This window comes from Epinephelus moara, chromosome 8 (genome assembly GCF_006386435.1).
Source record: "Epinephelus moara isolate mb chromosome 8, YSFRI_EMoa_1.0, whole genome shotgun sequence".
NCBI classification, from domain to species: Eukaryota; Metazoa; Chordata; class Actinopteri; order Perciformes; family Serranidae; genus Epinephelus; species Epinephelus moara.
Genome location: NC_065513.1, coordinates 17211765 through 17234692, shown reverse-complemented (window position 1 = coordinate 17234692; position 22928 = coordinate 17211765). Strand labels below are relative to the sequence as shown.

At 42.0% G+C, this 22928-nt stretch overlaps 1 protein-coding gene across 2 annotated transcripts in view; it reads right to left on the bottom strand.

Moving 5' to 3' along the window:
• Window positions 1-21863, bottom strand: part of adgrv1 (adhesion G protein-coupled receptor V1) — a 131112-nt gene extending 109249 nt beyond the window's left edge. For both annotated transcript variants that reach the window (XM_050050818.1, XM_050050819.1), the window contains exons 1-4: window positions 21684-21863; window positions 5186-5373; window positions 4269-4418; window positions 1601-1696 (exon numbers count right to left, since the gene is read on the bottom strand). In XM_050050818.1, the coding sequence (XP_049906775.1) occupies window positions 1601-1696; window positions 4269-4418; window positions 5186-5371 (432 nt within the window). In that variant the 5' untranslated portion in view covers window positions 5372-5373; window positions 21684-21863. The remainder of the gene's footprint in view (window positions 1-1600; window positions 1697-4268; window positions 4419-5185; window positions 5374-21683) is intronic.
• Between the last annotated feature and the right edge of the window lie 1065 nt (window positions 21864-22928).

The following is a 22928-nucleotide window of genomic DNA, read 5'->3' as shown; positions in this document are numbered from 1 at the left end:
AATACCTCATTCAGTCCCACTGTACTTGGAAGTACTTATCATGGTCTTAAAATTTGGAAGCTAAATCCCCTTTTGTTTTTCTACATGACTCAAATTGAATTTTGCTATAACCAAAGAATTTCAGGGCAATACAAATGGGGAAGAAAAGAAAGCAAAGAAACGCTATACAGGAATTAATTTAGTATTCTAACATAAACACATCTCCCAAGGCCGGGAGGCCTTTATTGATTCTAAGCAAGCCAAATCATTATCCAGCAACTGAGACCATCTGGGGGTGGTAGAGCAAACAGTTATACCACAGCTACCATGGAAACGCTAAAAACTTCCACTGACTAGTGAATCCAGGGAGTGCTGTGGTTTTAATTACCCCTGGGAACCCACAACCACTAGATGGTCACTTCTCCCACAACCACCATACTGGTATAATTAAACCCCTCTCTGCAGTAGCGGGTCCAAATAACTCCACCCCCGATCCTTTACTTTATATTACCACTTATTAATCTCTGTAAACAGATTCTGAATATGGATGCAAAATCTGTAGATGAGACAACAGTTCGGTATCGTAAGTGTTCTGGTTTCTGCATGTAGTCCATTTGTAATCCAAGTAGCATTGATCCATCACATTTACATGACAAGTGAACAGTCCCTTTGGAGAGGTGGAACCAAGCAGCAACCTCCGAGGTCAACCTTTGAATGACCACTTGGTCACAAATGCAAGTGTGTGCTTACAATGCAAGCACAGCTAAGATTTACCATGTTTTTCTTATTTCCATTTAGTGATCACAGGCACAAATCTGATACAGCGTATCAGAATATATATAGTAGAATATATTATTAGTCTGGCTATATTATTATTATTCTCACAAAGCCAGACCTATCTCCACGCTTTGTTTTAGTGATAGGCATGAAACAACAACCTTCAAGCTAGCTACCTACATGCTAAAATGTCTCTTAACGTTTTATGTGGCGTTTTCTTTTGCAGGGATTTTGTCATTTTAATGTCAGGGCTCGCCTCCCTATGTACAATGTTCCACCAAAAAAAGTCTCAACACTATTTTGCAAGGGTACCATCGCTTCATCCTGGGCTTTGCACCACCCAACCCGACTGTGATTGGTTTAAAGAAATACAAACAACTCAGAGCATGGTTCAGCCAGACCTTTCTCCAGCACTGGCACAGCACAAGATAGGTGCTGCTATGGGAGGCTAATATATTGTAGTGATAATAGGTGTAGTGTGGACAATCAATTTAGCACCTTGTATTCTCTTTAAAAGGAGCTGACAGTTTCCCAGTGTCAATGGAAGAGTCCATGAAGCTTTGCTAGTCCTAAAAAAAGAACTACTTGGAGTTTTGATTTAAGGTAAAATCCCCCAAATTTGACCCATATTCGAAATAATTTGCAGGAATAAAAAATTCCTCTCTTTTTTACATATTTCTCAAAGCTGCTGCTGTTAACACATTTGCATCATAATACAATGTGACAATGATAAATTAATGTAGGTACTAATCATAATTAGAAGTTAAAAGTAATAGATTGTAATGGATGTGACCAAAGTGGGCAAATGAATACAAGATGCATGCAGATGACAGGGGTTTCTTACTGAGTTGAAGGCAACTATTCCAAAGGCATTGTCATTGGACAGGATGGTGATGGTCGCCTTGTTTGGTGTTCCCAGTGTCACGCCATTAGAGGAGCTCTGGAAAGCAATTAGAATAAGGGTTAGATAAAGCCAGGCCATAGAGTAAGTACCTGAACACATCTTAACATCCCCCTGACACAAAAACCAGAACGTCTGCCTTATCCACTGCCTTCACTTCATTTCTGTGCTCCCACTGAGAGTCCCTGGTGAGAAGGCACAAAGACAGGAAGTACTGGTCTCAGCCTGGTTGATTTGTCAGGTTAGCTCACGGCGGGATGCCTCTTCAGGATTTGTGCTGTGCTCTGTGATTCGGCACTAAGACATGACAAACTTCAAATCCCACCAGGCTTAAAATCACACAGCGACTTCACGAGGCTTACACAGTGAGTTTTTAACAAAAAGAACCATAACCTATGATCTGTGCAAGGAGGGTTTTCCTTTTCCTGAACCCCATTAAAAAGAAGACCACAGCCTTGTTATTTGGTGTAACTTTCCAAGGTTTCCATTTGTGAGCTTCCCAATGTTTTCACAAGTATCCCATGGACCAACTGTGCTGACAACCACCATGTCTGAGCTCAAGTGCACAGACTTCCACCAAGACTTCCAAAATCCCTTTGCAACACGCAAACATCTGCACATAGGCTAATTAGTGTATGTGCAGGCATTCTGGAAAATGATCAACGATGAGAGACATAGATTAATCAACAGAAAAATAATTGTCTCCCCCTAAACAATTCTGAAAAACATTTTCCTCAGCCAAACAGATCAACTGAAAGTTATTAGCAAAACAACAGTATGCGAGTGTGAGCACATGATGAGGTGAGAGCGGGCAAAGGAGAAAATGAAAAACAAGAAAGCGCTTAGTCCTCTTGCATTCATCCCTCTATTCAAACAGGGCTTTTCCCAGCTGTAACAGAGCTTTCTTTCCGCTGTAGAGCTCTTGTAGCGGTCAACTCGCAGACACAGAATCCACACGCTTTCACAAAGCCAAGCCACTGGCCGAGCCAGGAAGCTGCTCACACACATACGCACACACTCATGTGTGCCCAACTACAAAAAAATTACTTATATACACACACAAATTGGCAACTTAAAGCCAGCTTTGTTACACGAATGTAGCACTACATACTGTAGTAGCACCCCCAATCTAATATGCTGCGATCCACTATGTTTCTACCTTCTGTTATTGCACAGTGCTGGCAGGCTGCACCTGCTCTGGTCCACAACAATTCCAAACAATTTCTGTATAACAAGTTTTGTTCTGTCATACTCACATCACACTGCTTTAGTACCATATGTTCTATAGAAACGGATTTTACAGATTTAACTGTCGGTATGATAAATGTACCCTGAACAACCCTTTATTTCTGACTTGTGTTTGATCTGTGACACCCCTTGTAGTGCACATTCATCCTCCAGACAGTCCCTCAGTAAGCTGATAGGGTAGCATTTGGCCAGAGCTTTGTCTCAGCTGTAGTGTAAACAGAAGGGCTAAGTGGGCCTCATCTGGTCTTTCACTCTCGTAACAGGCTAAATACGGGCTTGTGCTACTGGATTTTAACCAGATGTCACAAAAATGCAGCATCAAATTGAAAATGTTGTGAAGAAAAGTCACTTTTGCTGACAGCTGCTCAGAGCTGTTGGTGTTTTGTAAAAGTACATAGCTGATGATCGGTGATTCACAATGACCTTTGTCTTCGGCCTTTTAGTGAGGGATAAGACAAGCAGACAGCTAGACCAGCGCCCCCTGCCTCATCAATCAAACTTGACAGCTAAAGGCTACATGAAACCATGGAGATAGTCTCTAGGTGTAAGGCATCCTGAGCTGTGATGGTGATTCCTTTGACAAGGATTTACAATGTATCACTGTTCAAAATCATTTTCAAACTTTAAAACTTCTATAGCTGTTACAAACCAGACTATACAGAGCAGTAAAAGCACAATAATATCTAACAAAAGAAAAAAAAAAGGAAGCCATCTGTCCATTTTTGAAACTCTTGCAGTAACCTGACCAGAGGAAAGTAGGTAGTTGTACCTTCTGGTGATAGAAAAGTCTCAAAATGCATGAAAAGATTTCAGTGTACTTGGTTGTGATCCCACTGATTCATTGTAACACACTGAGCTTTCATCAAAAATAGTGTGTCATTTGCAACAGTGACCACACAACATATACAGAAATGAAATCCTCGGAACGGACACGCGAATCAAAGTCAGTGGGGCACAATGAATAAGAGAATCACTTCAATCCACTGTGTGGTGGGGCTGTGGCTGTCACAGTTAGTTTCTTTTCACAAAGGTGTCTTTTAGTGGGGAACCTCAGAGGCGCACACAACATTCGGCCCCACCCATGCCTGCCCTGGAAAAGTCCTATAGAGCACACACATCAAAGACGCCGTAGCTCAGAGCCTACCAGGCTTACTGTGGCTGTCGCCCCCACTCTCTTTTGCTTGGTAGATGGGGTTAGGGTTTAAGACGGTCAGGGGCAGAGTAAGAATAGTGCGACTTTGTGGAGAGGAGGCCTGGAGCTCCAGGAACAGACATTTGGCACATAAATCCAACCCGTTAAAAACTGCTTAGGAAAAGTTGGCACACATACAAATAAACTTGAAGACAAACAATGGGTATTTACCTGTAGTGTAAGGTTGAAGGTAAATGTCTCATCGGCTTCAGGCAAGTCATCATCTTTCACAGCAATGAAGATGGTCTTACTGGACTCAGTGGACAGCAGAAAGGCTGCAGCATTAATGGCTTCAAAGTCCCCTGTGTCGACTCCCTCTAGCTGGGTAAAACAAGCAAACATTCAGTTGTAACACTTGCCATTTACCTTAGGTAAGATTCCTGCCTCGTTGTGTGTTTTCTGTTTGTTTGAAAAATGTATTTGAAAGTGTGAAATGGAAAGAAACAGGAAAGGCACAAGAGAGATGGAAACAATGTGGGTTTGAACACAGGATGCTGCAGGTACATGATTTATGCCTTAAACAGCTGAGCCAATAGGATGCCCAGGGCTTTGTGTCTTTGCCTGTTTCAGCTCTTTGCAACAGCAGAGAGAAGATGTTGTGTTCCTGTCTTTTTACTTCCTTTCTACCTTTGCCTTTATCTGCTTGATACTGAGTTGCGCTTCTGTCTATTCCCATTAGTTTCCAGGTGGAAAGCCTTATATTACAGTGACTCATAAACCCATAGCTCAGATATAACAGATCATGTAAGAAAAAATATGGTAAAGTTATCGAGAAGCATAGGAAAACCCCCAACCACACTCCACTGCGCAGCCAGCTCGCCTTACCAGACACCAACTGTGAGCAGCTGACACTAGCCCCCATGTGGAGGACGTAAAGCCAAAACCCACTCTGTGACTTCCAAAACAGTTTCTGCAGACACACTGGTTCTGCTTACAGGTCATAGATAAAAAAAAGTTTACTGATTCTCTCCTTCACTTGACATAAAAGTGGCAGTACAACACCATGGCAAAGTGATTAGACATAGATGGAATAGATGACTCGACAGGTTGATGAGTATGGATATGGGCGGGGCTGAATGTCCTCCTACCAGAACCAAAGCAGTCACATTGACCGGGTCTCCCACTCTCTCCACGACCAGCCGGACCACAGCTGTGCTGCTCTCGTTGACGACAAAATCAGTCTGCCCCAGGAATCGCAGCGTGGCTGACTCAGATGAAGTGCCAGGGATGGACAGAGCCAGAATCAACCCAGCTAGCAGGAGGACAGGGAGCATTCCTACAAAAAGGGGGAAGCATATGGATGAAATATTAAAAAAGGTGGACAAAACAGACACAATGCATATACTTTAACAAATACACAAATTGGTATAGCTACATAAGTTAATTCTTAGTTCATTCAATGCCCACTTATAAGCTTGCACAGATTCTGAGTCAAAAATGTGCATAAACACTTACTCATCAGCCCTAAAAAAGGCAATTCAAGTTGCAGAAAAACAACTATTAAGACTGAGCAGACTCACATTAGATCAAAATCTTTATTTAAAGACATTTGTGACACAGTATTAAAAGTAATGTAGAAGCAAATAATTAAAAATCAAAAAACAAAGATGAGAACAGAAGGAGAGCTTCCCAGATATTTACAGAGATTAACAAACAACTCTGATCACAAACTTTGCCTGCGATAACTAAATGTACACTTTATACATGGTGGGCAAATTTCCAGTCTTATAACCAATAGATGTTGATATTAAAATTTAAGTAATGCACAGTCAGTGTAGATTGAAATGAGTGTGATCTGCAGGCAATATCGAGTGGCCAGATGTTCAGATGGCCTGGCTTTTGAAACTGTGCAGCCATGCTGGCTGGCAGGCTCGCTGGTCATTGTGGTTTGAATGATTCATGACATAATACCATAATTTCAGCGGCTGTTGTCCTCATGTTGTCATAACTGTTAAAGCAGTTGTTGTTGAGTTTATTCTTTTTGACCACATGAATTAAATATGTCATGCCAGAATAAATGTGATCACTCAAGGTAGTTTCAGTAGTTCAGCGTGAAGCTTCACACAGCCTTTGGTACAATTCTACGCTGCCAACACTCTTCTCTCCCTTTCTAATTATGTTTTCTGCTCTCCCGCTTCCTCCAATCATCCTCACTTCTGTCCTACACCCCTCTGCCCTCCACTTCTCTTCTCCTCTCCTCTTGTCTCATCTCCTCTCTGTCCTCTCTTCTCCCTCAGCTCTCTCACCCAGAATAATCCTAAAGCTGGACGGAGCCACTGAGACAGTTGTCATGGTTAACACAACAAAACAACACAGCATGACAAGTGGGGTGGAGCCAGCTTATAGCTAAATTGCAGCCACTCCGTCCTGTCTCACCCCTCCCTGCTGCCTCTTACCCATCCCATTCATAATCTGCACCACACAGCCTTGCCAAGAGTATGAACACGTAAGGTCTTTAAAAAAATTGCTCTTAATTACAAGGTTGAAAAAGAACATCAGCAGCTACGGAGGATGAAGTCATGCTGTTTGGTTCTTTTTTTTTCAAAAGCAGAAATCATTTAGGAAAGTTGGACATTGAAAATATCCCATTTTTCATATGTTCCATTACTGTTAGATCAATCTGAGTTATTCTCAGTCAGTATTTTAACAGCAACCATCCATCAATCAGTTTGTCAGCCCAGAGAGGAGAACAAGACACTGTATCAGTATTAGAAGTCGTTGGCTGACAGCTGCAGTCACAATCAATTGATGCAGATGTTCTGGGTGTGTGTGACAGAGGGAGAGCATGTGTACGTGTGGGAAAGTTTGTGCGGAGGTGGTGTCAAGGGGCACGTGTGTGTATGTGTGCATGTGTCACACACATGCCAGCAGTGGAGAGACTGCTGGGAAATCCATCAAAAAGGGATTTAGAGCTGGTGGGGAGCAGGGCTGGACAGTGGGGAACAGAGGGTGAGGCTGAGGGGGAAGAGAGGTGAGTGTGTCACTGGACAAAGGGAATAAATCCTGTTATTCGCCCTGGTCTCTCTCCTGGGGTTGGGAACTTCCTGCACCACTGACTGAGAGCTTGAGTGAAAAAGCTATATAAAGCCTCTCTCTTGCACCATCTCAGTGGAATTACTTTACAAAGTATAGGTCTACACTATAGGCTACGCTCTCAGGGGTAATAGTGTACCTGAGGGTGTGTGCAATTTCATAGCATCTAGGCACCCGCTTGTGTAAGCCTTTTTCCTGGCCATATATGCCTGCCTAATTGAGTCATAGAGGATGGTAATGGCACCAAATGTCCATTTTGGTTATGACCAGGACACACAGCGTGCACACTTTGCTAAAAATCACCACAATTGCACCAAATAAAACATTTAATCTCAGTCTCTCTATGTCATGTCTGCTTTCAGTTTTCAGAACAAAAGGTCTGACTTCCCACACACAGTTTCTTCAGTAAATCTTTGTGCCACAAAACCTCATTTTCAAACTTCCAAATAATTGCCTTGCATCACTTAGACCACAGTCTTTTAGATGGATGGTAGCAAGCATCCAACCCTCTAACCTCCTAACCCCCATACCCCAAAACAGAGGGGTGGTCCCTCTTTCTGCATCCACTGACCCAGATGCCGCACTTCCTTCAAAGGGCCTAATACAAAGCAGATGCTGTGTGGATGGCACAGGTCTGTTTCATAAGCGGCGGGGCAGTTTTTGTGCTGGCATCATGCGTTGTGCCAACCCTGACCCCGGGGGTTACAGGAGGACCAATGATCTGTCTGTCACAGCAAAAGGCGGCATGGAGTGCCTGGCGCAGACCTCTGACATTGATAAGGCTGGGAGTCAGAGTCCATGTAGAGAGGTGCACAGCGACACAGTTGCATGCGTGCACATACACACACACATACACACAGAGCTGGCACAGTCAGCATATGCATCCAAAATGCAAGATCTCAATGCCCAGACAGACAGCTGGGTGACAGGCCAGGACACTGGAGAGCTCTGAAATGCATGAAAACACACTGCCCATCACAAATATCGTGAGCCAAAGGAACAGAAAATGATGGCTGGGGCCAGGACTCTGGGACCTGGCACTCTAACAAGCCACAGACAACACCACAACTAAAGAGACTTCATATTCTGAACATCCAAAATTGCTTTTATTGACTTATTCTTTGACTCTAACCTCAGTCAGCTGACTTCTCTTTTATATTGCATTATTTAATTCCTGGAACACACACAGAGTCCAATAAATATGTATTATGCACTATATATATAGCCTAGCACAGGCTGTATATGTGATGCACGTCATTGTATTAATCCACAACAAAACAACAATGCATTGTTAAAAGTACTCTTAAAATGGAAATACACAAGCGTTGCTTTCACTATGCAATTCTGTCCGCCACAGGGTAAGACCTCCTGGGCAAATGAAAGCTTAATTTACAGCAAAAAGAAAGTGTGTCAACCATTGCGCAACTCCATAGCTATCTGTTATGTTGCTGGCTAAAATTTTGGAATCCCTGGTAAATAATCAACTAAGATCCTATCTCTCTTTGTTTTCTGTACTCACTCCCCATCAGTTGGGTTTTAGGCATATGCACAGTACCATATCGGCAACCTTACACACACAGACATAACGCTAGCCCTGGATAGCAAAATGTCTTGTACTGCTCTGTTTATAGACTTGTCTCTGGCATTTGACACAGTTGACCATTTGTTAGTTTAAAAAAAAACTGTCCCGTACTGGTTTTGATTCTGTCAGCTGCCTGTGGTTTGAAAACAACCTCTTAGACTGCAATGTGTAAAGATATGTGATGTTCATTCCAATTTTTTTAAACTAAAGGTGTCCCACAGGGCTCAGTGTAAGGGCCAATATTGTTTTCAATTAACATATATAATTTTGCCCCCCGCCCCCTCAAATCCTGTAAATTTCTGTATGCGGATGACACAGATTTATATTGTTCTACAGCATCTGCACAATCTGCCATTGAATTTCTACAATCGTCTTTTGATTTGCTCCAACTTCAGTCACATAACCATAAGTTAGTACTTAACTCAGACAAAACCAAATGGATGTTGTTCACCAAGGCTGCTCATACTGAGTCTTTCAATATTCATTCTGCAAATGGCACATCCACAGAGAGAGTCGAACAATATAAATACCTTGGTATCTGGCTGGACTACAATCTTAATTTTAAGCACCATATTGAAATTCTGAAATTGAAAACAAGTCTTGGTTTTCTGTATGGCAGGAACAGCATTGGTATGTGTTCACTTATAAAGCTTTTATTAAGCTTCCACCCTTTATTTCATCCCTTTTAACTCTGACCTCACAAAATCTTGGTACTCCTTCACAGAATAGGTTGTTGCTTCACACTTCCTTAATCAGAACTGAACTAGGAAGAATGTCATTCTCTTACAGTGCACCTCATACATGGAATAATCTACAACAGACCTTGAACTTAGACACTCTGCCACCCTTATGGCTGTTTAAATGCCTTATTTAAGATATAGCTTTAGTTGAGTGTAAATGCTTTTAACTATACATCTACACCTTAGCATGTTTATAACGCTGTATTTCTCCTCTTAGTGATCATTTATGCTATTGTTGTTTGTTGTTTTGTATGATCTGATATCCATTTTAACTGATATGAATGATGGGTCTTTGTTTGCTTATTGATTGTTTATAATGTCTTTGTTCATGCTCAGCATCACTGAAAGTGAGGGTCTCCCTCAATTGATTTCCTGAGTCTTAAATAAAAGTCTGAGTGAATGAAATAAAGGTTTAAATATATGTTAGAAAGCCCACATCCTTGTGTAGTAAGTTTGCCTCTCTAATGCATTCCAAGTTTGTCTGCTTAGTTCTGATGATGAATTACATTGTCTCACCTAAGTGACATCATCGGAGCTGTCATGTTAACAAGCCATCAGGTTTAGTTTCAGTTTTGTTTGTTGTGTTTGATATTGAGGCGATGGTGTTTTTCCTCTCCTATTTTTTTGCCATTCACCTACACTACCTTCGTTTTTTTGCTGTGCATAAACACTCAATGGGATACTTCACCCCCCAAATGACCATTTGTATATCAATCACTCACCCTGTGTTATGTTGAATTCAGTAAGATAACCTTGTTTTTCTCGCATGCCTCCACGGAGAACAAAGAATCCAAAAACTGAGAAAATTCTAAATGAAGTCATTGGGGGCTGTGTTTCACAACAGCAAAACTATGTCAAAACATCCGTTTAAAAACTCTTGAAAAGTTGTCTGCTTCCACTTTAAATCAAGCTCAAATGAAAATTAACCTTTGGCCTGGAACAATCCTGAATCATTCCTCACAAACAACAAATTCCTAAAGTTGTTATTTAAATCTGATTATTATCTCGTTAATCCTTGACCTTGAACCTGCTTTCGCCATAACCATTTCTGCCCAGCAAATAATACTTCCAGCTAACTTTTTTTCCTCTTTTCAATATGCAGAGTCATTTAGAATTATGGTTCTCTTGCATAAGCAGGCTTTGTGCTTGCCAGGAAAGTTTCTTAGCGCTGGGCACTGAGCTACAACTGGAGTGCCACTAAGTCCACTCGTTTCACCGGCTAAGCTCAGATCAAAGGTAAAGGGAACAATGTCGAGGCAACACACGCATACACACATGTAAATGTGCACACAAAGACACGTATACTTCCTGCAGAGTATCCCTTCAGTATCCACTTGCAATCACTCACTCCTCTCTATCTTCTGATCTTTCTTTCCTGTATCTCTGTGATGGACAGCTCATCACCAGACAGCCTTCCCAACAGGCTCAAACATGATAACCACAATGACCCGTCACAGTGATAACATCAGTGCTGGTCAGCAGTGGTTTGACTCCGTCACCTGTCAGCTCTCTTTAAAGCAGCCTACTGGTGTTAAGAGCCTGGTTCACAGAAAACTATTACACTGGATCCCTTGCAGACACACCACATACTCACATACTCACACACTCACACTCACTCACTGATCTATTGGATATCCCTGTCAGAGGTGCTGAGGAGGTGTCTGGTTGCAGGGCTGCTCCTGGGGTCAGTGCCCGGCACTGATGCCTCTAGGGTTTCTCCTGACAGTGGCCTCTGTGTTGTAATCTTTAGCATCAATTATTCACTGTGAGCCTAAGACTTAACAGTCAGAGGATGGTAGTAAGCGTGACACTGCAGGATTCACTGTATAGCACGTGCCATGTGCCATTTGGTTGGTCAGGTAATCAGGCTATTGACGTAAGTATACGCAATAGGGCTGCACAGTGTTTTTTTTATTTATTTTTTTATCGTCATCGAAATGTCAATTTGTGAGATAAAATTGTGCACTTCAAAATTTAACTATCATTTTCCATTGGTGCATTTTGTGTTCAGTTTAATGTTGTTGTTTAACTTCTTCAATAAAAGAATGTTGGAAATAATTCTTTTCATTTTTTTTTAAATTCAATGAGAAATTTATAGTTAGTTATCACAAGTAATATCATTATCATCCTATTCAACATTATCGGAAATGTTCTTAAGCACGCAGCCTTTATACGTAATCATGCCTCCATTCACTGTCTCATTATAAACAGAATCTGCCATCCCGTTTTCCCACTTTAGCTCTTTAGGAGCTTCTCGACGTAAAGTACCAGCCTCTATAATCATAGCCAAGGACTTTGCCTTTCCCCTAGTTATTCCACTGAGAATACTCCATATCGGAAGCCTTAAGAGAGGAAAGCAATACTCTTACTTCCTTTTTGGTGGAGGGTGTGTGGGATAACAGTCTGTAAGTTTTAATCAAGGGCTTTCCCATGAGGCATCCCTGCCCTGAGGCTTCCCTGGTCCTGAGACGCCCTTGGTGAAGAGTTTGTGGTTATATCTGGCAGTTAGTCACATGCACCCGCATACACGGACACATACACACAGACAGAAAGTGATCTCCAGTTGTCTGACAGTGGGAGGCCTGCAGTGGGATCTCATTCATCAATCTTACAGCTCTGGTCGGTGATCTGGAGTCAGTCTGGCCACAAAGAGAAACTGCTCTGTCATTAACATCAGCTAATATAATAGTGTTCCTGGAACGTTTGTGTGCCTCCTCGGGACAAATTCACACTAAAAACCGACCCCGCAAACAGACAGTATGACTGATACTTACAGAGATAAACAGATGAGTAAACAGCAACACAAAGGCAGATGGTGTGGTATGCAGGATGGCATACAGAAAGAGGTGATATTAAGCCATCATATATATCAATCTATATTCATGTATAATGTATGGGGTGACTGCTGAGCCAATTCTTTTGGGATATAAACAGTGGAAAATGGAAGTGGCTTGTGGTCACATGGCCGGGTTATTCTTCAGAGGTCAGACTGAATATGAAAAATGTCTAATATGAGCAGGCAAAAGCAGAGTTTGCTCAAAATATATATTGCAAAACATGTTTATGAAAGCCAATAATGCCTTAAATACAAAATTACAGAGTAAATCTAATAAAATAAAACCAAATAATGAAGCCATTGTGTTATTTAATGCATATAACCAGAATGTTTCTCTTTTTATAGAAAGGGCGCTCTATTAGTTCAGTTTTTATTTATAAGTCTCCAGCTATGTGTTTAGCCCCAAACCATGGTGCCTCCTCTGCTCTGTTTATTGGATTGTTTTCTGTTTGAGCTGCACTTCACGCTAAGCGATGCCACCAGCCTCAATGTGTGTCGGGCCCTACCACAGAAACCACCCACCGTCCGTTCTCAGCCCGGCGTAGCCGCGGCTGCCATACCCGGTCAACTCACAAGCCCATAATTGCACTTCACATGTAGTTTCTCCCTCTGGTATTTTTAGATCAGTGAATGTTCTCGCCATACAGAGAAGACGGGGAGAAGAAATTAAGAAACTTAATAAGCGAGTACAGCTAAAACATACATCATTAAATCTGACAAAAACTCTGTGTTACTCACTTGGCTTATTTTGGAGAGCTCTACCCCAAAACAGAATTCTATTTATTTTGAGGAGAAAAACAGAAAACCTACCATTAGTCCAACAAGAAGGGGAGAAACATTTTTGGGAAATGGGGATGGCAGTGTGCTGAATTGCAGCCAAATTATGCCATTCCACATAAGGGGAACTAGAAAACACTTGAATGAATACCTCTCTAAAGAACAAAAATGCATGAGGTCAGCCTTCCAGCTATTGTCAGGGGATACTTTTCAACCAGGCAATTCTCCTTCAGGGGCAAGAGGCTGCCAATCAAGTGTGCATTTTACTGTGAAAAAAGAAACAGAAAGAGGGAGAGTTTTTCTGAGGTATTGTCCACACTGCCGTGGTCGGCTGCTCTTAAGTTGAGCCAATGGCATCTCGCATCCCTAACTAAAAACAAGACTTTTTTCTTCTTCTTAGGAATAGTGGGAAGGAAGGAATATAGAAAAGGGAAAGTGGTTCCAATTGAGTAGGAACCAGTGCGTGAGCAATTTAGAACGTTTTCCAGTTTGAGCACTGGATGACTGATTAGCCTGTATGACACACAGCGATGGAGGCAGACAGAAAAGCACTTTCAGGGGATTAAACAAGGTTGTGCTCTCCACAGCCTCGTAGACCAAAGGGCCAAATTAGAAAGGGTATTACTTCATTGCATGTAACTGGTTGGGCCTGGATGAAATGCTAATTGCATTTCAAAAGAGTTCCCAAAACAGAGAGGCAATCCAGAACGGGGGTGTATTTTGTCTGTAGTGTATCTTGCATTGAGGAAGAAGCGGGACTTTACGATTCACTGACCAGCACACAATTTTAAGGGGCAGGCTTTTGTTCACTCATGCTCCTTTTTGTGTTTTGTGTGCATTTCTAAAATTGCCACAGTCCTCTATTCTTTTGTTTCTCCCACTTTTTGGCATGCTGGCCTCCTCTCCCAACAGAATCCAAACCATCCTATTCAGACTCACTCCTTTTCTCTCGGCTCTACTCTATCACTCCTAAACAAGGACACGCACGGCACACACATCCACAGTACAGTAGGTGTGGGAGAGCCGCTCTTTCAGGCCTTTGCAGCATTAGAAAACTAAGGGCCAGATGGCAGGACTGAGGAGGATACAAATCCCTGAACAAGTGTGGTCAACAGATTCTAATCATCATACAGAACTATAACAAGAACTGTTGTGCTGCACTTTGCTTTCATCTAGCTGGTCTTCAAGCTTGATGTCAGTCCCACAGATTCAGAACCACTCATTCACAGAATTCTTTGTTATGTGGCTGTGAATACGAGAGTGGAGGCGCATACACATTGTTCATGAACACATTATACATGTGTTTGCAGATCCTGTCATACAATTAACATAAACACACCAATCAATTGCAAAGGTATCTCATCTTGCATTTAATAGCTTTTCAACCAAATCTAAAACATTTTTCCTCTGCTTTGCTTTGCAGATTCCACAATACTTGGGTTTCCATCCAAAGGTAGTGCAAATTTTAACTGAACTTTCATAATATTGGCAAAAGAAAATGCAGATTTATGTGGTTTTCCATCCACTACTGTCATGCGAGAGTTTGTTTATCGAGATAAACAGTAGGTAGTGCTTAAAGTCAGGTGCTACTGCAGAGAAGAGCACAAGGAGATGACATAATCAAAACAGCGCCAGTCAAACCTCAAATGAAGGAAAGAAGGATGTTTTATAACAGAGAGCATATTGAACAATGAAAATAAAGAGTTTTGAACAACTGATCTTACAGCAAGGCAGCACACTCGCCTCACAGCAAGAGGGTTCCTGGTTGTAACCCAAGAATTTGCATGCTCTCTCTGTGTCAGGGTGGGTTTTTCCCGGGTACTCCGGCTTCCTCCCACACTCAATTAGGTGTGAATGTGAGTGTGATTGGTTGTCTGTCTCTATGTGGTAGCCCCGCCATAGTTCAGCGTCCGGGACGTACCCCGCCTCTTGCCCAATGTCAGCTGGGATAGGCTCCATCCTCCTGAGACCCCCAACAAGATAAGCTGTTACGGAAAATGAATGAATATTATAACTATTTATTACACGGCTCTATTAAATGCTGCATTCTGATTGGTCAGTCGTGGCATTCTGCGGTCTGCTGCTAGTAGCAACGGTCATTACACACAGTTGCTATGTAGCCCGGCGTTGCTATAGGGACGCTGCCCTGACAACAGTTACTTTTTTTATCAGGCTAAAGTAGCCGTTACCGCTTACAAAATGTATAATTAATCAATATTCTGTCTATTCAACTGATAATTAGCCGTGTAATAAGCGGGATAATGTATAATGAGCCGGTGAATACTGGGAAAATAACTCCCTGCGCGTCGGGGTTCTATTCCCCTGTCGGGAGTTATTTTCCCAGTATTCACCGGCTCATTATACATTATCCCTTACATACTCTTGGAAGAGTTCTAGTAACGCCCCTGTAGGCATGCGTAAGTGTGTTAAAAGCCATGCATGCATGGTAAGTCATACATAAGTGTAAGTCAGCATTTATTCGCTGAATCCGTTTCCATTGCACTAAATCACATTTACCTTTTATTGATCCACCAATGTTTCCATCTCCTCCAAGCGTTTTTCCCCCCTCTTTTTTTGCAATATTTTGCATAATTATCACATTCTTGGCTTCTCTCTTCAGATTTTTTTATGCGCAAATTGAAAATGTACTGCGGGCGGCAGTAGCTCAGTCCATAGGGACTTGGGTTGGGAACCAGAGGGTTGCCTGTTCAAGTCTCCGTCCGGACCAAAATATGGAGCGTGGACTGGTAGCTGGAGAGGTGCCAGTTCACCTCCTGGGCTGAGGTGCCCCTGAGCAAGGCACCGAACCCCCCAACCGCTCGGAGCGCCTGCCATGGGCAGCCCACTCTGACATCTCTTAGTGCATGTATAAGTCCAGTTTGTGCATGTGTGTGTTCGGACCTGTGTGTAATTGACAAACAGAGTGAAAAATTGAATTTCCCCTCGGGGATTAATAAAGTATATATATATACATATATATATATATATATATATATATATATATATATATATAAATAGGTGGATGAACACATACGAAAGAAAAAAAGAAGCAGACTGTGTTTTCTCCATATTATCAAGTGATCCTGATCTTTGGAGATGTATTACTCACAAAGCCATAATGACAGGCATCCAAAGAAAGTGGATAAATACATCTTTTTTTATAACAATAAACACACCCTGCCACCTCTCAGCCATGCTCGGATCAACCACCCCCACCTTCTCGGGGAATTCCTCTGCCATGACCAACTACAGTACAATGAGGGAAGTGAGAGATAAACAGAGAAAGACAAGAAAAGAAAGAAAGAAAGAGGGGCTGGTGTAAAGGACGGGGCATATGGGGGGGTGGAGATGAGTGTGTGTGTGGGGTTGAAATAATACAGAATGTGTCATACACATAGTGGGTGATGGCGGATAAATGTGGTGGAAAGGTAATGGAGAGAACTGAAGGTTTCGGAGTCGGTGACCTACATCAACAGGTTTATGTTTTAAATAGGCACCCCGAATCTTCAGTGTCTCCCCCTTTGTCTCTCTGATACTCACACACAAAGGCTGTGGTGAGAGGCATTGGTGGTAACAAAGAAGGATGGGTATAAGGATGGATAGCCATGATGTCCTTCCAGCCAAATGCGAAGTGTGACCCACTCAACCTGACCTGTCTAAATTAGGACAGGAAGCAGGGGCCACCATGGGATGCGCTCCACGTGGCTCCCCCAAAAACATCTAGGCGAGGGGTACAATTCACGGAGATTTATGGCTGCAAAGAGGGACCCATGTGGGGGTCTGCGCGTTTAAAGAAAGGGATCAGTGAAGAGCAACCAAACAGTGTATTCATTTATCAAATAAGGCTGCGGAGCAGGTTTAACTGCTTCGAGATAATAAGTCATTCAACGATCAAAAAAAAAAAAAAAAAGAATTCCTGCTTTCAACAGTCTGCGAGACTTAATTTAATTTGTACAGAGTCTAGCCAAGCTAATGTGAACCAGAGGAAACAGCCTCCATAAACGTCCTTTTAGTTCATTCTATGTTTTGACATTTGAGAAAAGGATGTTGCTCTGTGTGCTTCCTGCGCTGATTTTCCATGCAGTTTGCAAGTTGAGATGAAACATAGCTGCTTTAGTTTAACTGGATTTAAATTCAATTACTATATAATCTGGTGAACATGTAAAAATACCCAAAATTTAATTAATGTTTGACTGTTATGAGTTGAATATTTGTGGTGTTCTTTTCACTGATCACTGTTAAACCTAATAGAGAAACTGCTCATGCATTATACTCAGCACAGCAGGTAGGAAAGAAGGTTGACCTATCTTGAGGCCACCGGCTTTACTAACATCCCAAGAGGTCAGAGTTCAAGTTTAATACTCGACACAGAGATGCTGGGCAGCTGTGGGAGGGCACCTCATCGTCCCTACAGAGTGGGACACATAACAATGTGTGCGTGCATGTGTATGTGTGTGTATGTATGCGAGTACAGTTATGAGAGTTGACAGTAAGGTCATGGCCGAGGGTTTGCTGCAGCGACCGTACCAGCATCCTCTCACCGGGAACAATATGTGGTTGGTCAGACCCACTAAAGAGACCTCAGGATTGTTGGCCATCGCTGAGGGCCCACCACTTTCCTGTCCCTCTGCTCCAAGGACAACAACTACTAAACATGATACTGTCTCCTGTGCGTAAGCATGACCTGTCAAATGATTTTTGAAAACAAAGTATTAAAATCCCAAGGAACATTATAAGAGACTTATTTATGACTTGAATTTGTCCACTCACTAAATCTAAAATCAACTTTATCAAGGTTTCCAGACACGTTGGCGGACGAGTTAACCAACAGGAAGGCGCTTATGAACTAACATAGTTCCTGTCTTATTTGCTGCTGGGGAATGTTGAATGTTTATTTGAAATTAGCAAATGTAACATGAGCTACATCAGGTCATTGCACTAAAATCTAATTATTTTCATTAAGGTAGTGGTATGGATGGCTTTCTTTAGACATTTCCTTGCATTGTATCACATTACTACATTGTATGATATATGATTGTAATATATTTTCTTCTTTGACCCTATAGCATGCTCCTTCTCTCTTCAATGTCTCGTCATGGAGTTGAGAGCCTTAATTATACTGTCTGCCCACAGTAGTGCATTTTTTCCCCAAAATGGCCAAATATCACGTAATCAAGAAGCAATACAATGAAATGACACCAATCACTGAATGACATGGCTTCAAACTAACTTCTGTTTTAGAATGATTGATCCTGAAATCATTCACATACTTAAAATCTAATGCAATCACATACAGCATAGAAAACTGGTCAAGTCCAAAAAGCACCCAAAACTCATGACTATGTAAACTGGTGGCAGACATTTTTTCTATCTCCCAGTTTCTATCATGGTCCTTTTTAACCTCAGTGGGCTTCATTTAATATAAATTAGTGTTCTCACAATACTGTAACTTCTAACTTTGATACAATGCCTTGAAAGACATTGATATTCTATACCATTTTTGATAGCACTGGGAAAAGATGACACTAAATTTTTCACTAAAAAAAATAGACCAAGGCTATAACATGACATCAACTTTTCTTTTCTTGATTAGTAGCAGAGAACAGCAGACTGTCTGTGGTAAACATTAATCATAACACAGCTAAGAAAGTGCAGCTGTTATTGGTGTAAAAATACTGCAGAAAATATTCAGAATTTTATCAATAAATCAATCATTTTTAACAACACTAATATTGATATATTAAAAAGTATGGGGTATGATCTCTATAGCCCAGCCAACATATGTATGTGGGCCCCACAAAGGTTATTCTGGGGCTACCTGGGTACCATCTTGGGCCCACTTGGGCAACTTAAGTAGGTCCCACTTGGGCTCCCCATGTGTGTCCAAGTTGGGGAAATATATACATAGGGCCCACTTGGGTAACGTAAGTAGGTCCCATGTTGGCTCCCCGTGGGGGCTCCCCATGTGGGTCCTGGTTGGGGCCCTAATGGGAAATGAGTGTATGGGCTCAGGATGGGCAACACAAATGGGGCCCATTGGGTATACCAAGTGGGATAGTCATGTGCAAACACAATCAGTCCCATATATTATGAGTAGATGGGTCCACATGTATATAAGGATTTATATAACATTCATATTAATATTTGTATACACAGTGTGTTCTATGTTTGTCTGTGTAGTGGTGCTACTTATAAGGGGCTATTTCTGTGTGCAACCCTTTGATGCCAAACGGCAACTAAATGAACCCCGTAGCCTTGAAACCTTCCACATCTCAGCTATGCATGCACAAGTTTATGGCTAAGAATCTACAGCTCCAAACTTTGGTTTGGTTTTTAAAAAATGTTGACACCTGTGGTTCATAAACTCAAATAAGCATTCAGTGAGCCCAGTCACCTCCCAGCATAATGAAAACAGGCAGTTTTAAGGTAGACATCTGTCTTGCAACAAGGGATTATGAATTGTTCTCCTGCATGGTACTTCTGAGGGAAATTGTAATTTGAGGGAGAAGTGGGAAAGTAGGTGCAACATTTTACCCTCTCAAGGTGTGGAAATGAAAACCAGACCATAACTAATAAGAGGTGTAGCATGGAGGTCTGCTGTTTTTCTTTTCCCACATCATGAAAAATGTAAATGCAGAACACTCGCTGAGGAGAGGACAAGTACGACCTTTTGAATTGTGTTTGCTTGTCATGATATGTGCTATATAAATCAACATTGTTCTCTGCAGGCCTGAGTGTTATTAAGAGGATATTAGCTGCATAAATCATGTGAGAAAGCAACCAAATTACCTATGTTTCAATATAAATAGTGCAGATATGTGTAGGATGTAATACAGAGCTACTGTAGATCACCAAAAATGATCATTAATATGTACTGAATATCTATGTAAGCAATGCAAAGATCCAATTCAAGTTTATAAATGTCCTTCATTCAACAAATAAAGACATCCTTTACAACTTTACCCCCCTACAGTGATCCATGGTGCACAGATCAGCGGAGGCGGGCACAGCCTGTTGCAGGGTGGTTAAGTGTATGTAGAGCTGTGCCTTCATCTATTATTCCCCTCTATCCCCACACACTGGGAACGCAAGCCCTCTCATTCCCAGCAAACATCAATCTCATCCTGTCTGCAATGTGCAACACTTCAGCACCTTTCATCAATGAGCAGGCTCTGTTTATGGCACTATCCCCTTTTGTACCATGCAACTATTAGAAGGGGTGAGACAGAAGGAGAGAGAGGCAGGCAGTAAAACAGTTTCCGCCCAGTGAATCACATTCAGACTCTCACACAGGCGACTGGGGGCTGACCCCTGCCAGGCGATGACATAAACACTGACAAACAAAGGACCTGAGCTCTGAGCAAGTGTGGATCTTGGAGGATCTAAATCTACAAAAACAGATTAACAGACTGTGACCCGTCGGTTTGAGATGATGGAAATACAGATTCAGGTTTGGGGGAAGAAAAAAATGTGAAAATTTCATGGCAAGTTTGGCTGCATCTTTGCAAACAAAGAGTGGAGCCTGTCCAATAGATTCAATAATGTCAGCCTTTCATACAAAGATACATTCCAGAAACAGTTAACAGTGAAGGCTGGCGCTGAGGAAGAGCAGGTGTAAGTGCTGAATGGATACAGAAGCAGCTCCCTCCCTTCCTCCCCAGTGAGAAAAAGGATTTAACTCTGCTGAGGCACCACAGAGGAGGTAACAAAAGAGATTTGCAAGAGACGCACCGAGATGACATCATGTCAAATCAATTAGAGATAAGGTGGACATATTCAATTATTCAAGGACTAAAAAAAACCCCACCCCATCAACTGGTGTAAACTATGGAGCGTTCACATCTGCGTAAAATACGCAAAGCAGCGAGAGCACAATGAGGCTACAGGCAACGCGCGTTGATTTAACAGTAACAGCACATGTGCGCAACTTTAAGTGTGCCAAGATTACTTATGGCCCGAGTAAGCCTATAGATTAGTCAACGGAGCCTTTATGAGAGGGTCTCCAGCTCACCATGTGTGGCAGTTCCCCCTGAATTGTTGTTTTATTTCAGTGGGAGAGAGAAAAACCCACACAAAGCGCAGTAATCACACTGGAGATCCTGGATGTAACCATGGAAGCGTTTGTCTCCCTCCTCAATGGGCTACCCGGCCATTCATTTACTGATTGCGCTGAATCAATATTTAGGCTTTTCAATTTTATTAGCTGCTCCGAGGGGGATTTTTGGCACAATGCAAAAAGAAATTAGCAGTGGCCAACCACTTTTAATCGTTTTCTTATTGTGTTATACAATATGTCTGCTTGAGCTGTCTGGCATAATTGATGAGGAGTATCGCTACTCATTTGTTTCCTTTATTCTCTGCACTATTAATCTAACACTGGCTATGGCGCCTGGAGGCACCAATCATTACTGACTCACTTACTGAAAAATAAATCTGAGACGTTTGCATTGTCCTAACAGACGGTAAAACCATGTGTCACAAAGCGGTATCATCTTGCATCCAAGTCTTTCTATGAAATTATACAGCAAAGTTTTGCTGGTCGCCACACATCCGTGCTATTAGCCCACAATCACAAAGACAATCTGAAAAAAGACATAAAATAAATCATTACAACTTACCTGACACCTTGCTTGGCCTCTCTGTCCAAGATAAATTACTATAATTTATTTATTGCTGGGGATAACATCGATGAGTCCTCTCAGAGTCTTCAGCTCCTTCTCTTCTCAAACAGCATCCAATAACTGAATCATTCTGTATTGTTTCCTAAAAACCTACTGAACTCGGCTTTTTCCTTCAGCAGCGTTGGGATCCCGCTGAACAACATGGGATGAAGCGCGTATGTCATCTAACGGGACTGAAGCCGGGAGAAATAACACAGACGGAGCGGTTCCCCCGGTCTGTGCAGGACCTTCTCCTCTCTCTACACACAGCTCCGTCCTCCTGTAGCCATGTGAGAGCTCTACTGTACACACACGACTCACTGCTCAGGCAGAAAGATTAGTTTGCAGCTACTCAGGGACTCCGGTTCGTCTCCCGGTCGCTGCCTAATGAGACAAGACGTTTTAATCCCATTTGTCTCTCAAGGGTGCTCAGTGTGGTGGCGGACAGCTCCACCCTGTGACCCGAACAGGCATAGAGCCTCCGAGCAGCTGTCCTGTTGTTGTCACTCCACATAAACTATATTTGTACTTCTTTATAAGTGACTTAAAGGGGAGCACCACCTAAATTAAGAAGTCCAGTATGTTATTTCTATGGTCTGGTAAAGTCCAATCAATAATTGTGAACATGAGCTACTCTCTCTCAAAGCCAGAAACCAGCAAAATCTTGTGCTACATAGGGTATGAAGTCTGGAGCTGCTCCATAGACAATGAATGGAAGTCTGATTATATGGACCCACACTGTGTGTTTTCTTTTATTCTTTTTCTTTTTTTTTTTAACCCAAATAAACATGACTGTGTTGTAGTGCTGCCCATCCTGAAACAGAAAATGCACCAATATACTCAAAACATTTCCCTGGGTGCTCTCATTATCATCTATCCTAATTCACCCTTCACTTAGTCCCACCGCTGGACACAGACTGGCCAATCTTAATGTAGCATCAGGCTGCTGAGACCAGGGTCCGACAACAACACAGGTGTGCTCCATTGACTCTAATGCAATTGTTTCAGATTTCCTTTATTTTCAGGCTGGTTTTGTGGATTTTGAGCTAAATGTTGTGCTGTTTCTTCCTGGTTCCAAATCCAAAATCAAACCCTGAAAAGTGTAGGGTAACTAGCTAGCTACTGAAGATATAGCCTACTGAATGTATACACATACTGCTTTTGCTTTTTAATGATTATAACAGTGAAAAGGACCTACCCTGC